At 52.9% G+C, this 397-nt stretch overlaps 1 protein-coding gene across 1 annotated transcript in view; it reads right to left on the reverse strand.

The window, feature by feature from the left end:
- Nucleotides 1-9: 9 nt before the first annotated feature.
- Nucleotides 10-397, reverse strand: part of SLC39A11 (solute carrier family 39, member 11) — a 59,737-nt gene continuing 59,349 nt past the window's right edge. Inside the window, exon 6 of the mRNA XM_010018372.1 lies at nt 10-83. Within this exon, the coding sequence (XP_010016674.1) occupies nt 10-83 (74 nt within the window). The remainder of the gene's footprint in view (nt 84-397) is intronic.

Consider the following 397-nt stretch of genomic DNA (forward strand, 5'->3'; position numbering starts at 1 on the left):
AGCAGGGTCTTACCTGGCGCTTTGGAAGGTCGCAGATGCAGATTTTCCAATAGCTCCAAATCCAACTCCCACCGCCAGGCCCTCTGAAACAGGAAGGAAAAAACCAGTGAGGTCAAACCCTACCACAGCCCTGAGACCATCCCTCCTCCTGCACTCGAAGACTGATGTGAGCAGGAACACAGGACTTGGGGCCAGGTCGTTACCTTCTCATTTTAATCTAAGAGTGTTTAACCTGAGCTCAAGGCAAGAGCCTGCCCAGGGTGCTTCCCCTCTGTGAACCCAACCAGCAGTTTCTTAGAAAGACAATGCAGAGAGATTTCTGTATTTGGTAGACTGAGATGAGCTCTTGGGCAGCAGCTCTTCCCTGTGAGGGTGCTGAGGTGCTGGCACAGGGCGC

This window comes from Nestor notabilis, unplaced genomic scaffold (assembly GCF_000696875.1).
Source record: "Nestor notabilis isolate BGI_N333 unplaced genomic scaffold, ASM69687v1 scaffold24927, whole genome shotgun sequence".
NCBI classification, from domain to species: Eukaryota; Metazoa; Chordata; class Aves; order Psittaciformes; family Psittacidae; genus Nestor; species Nestor notabilis.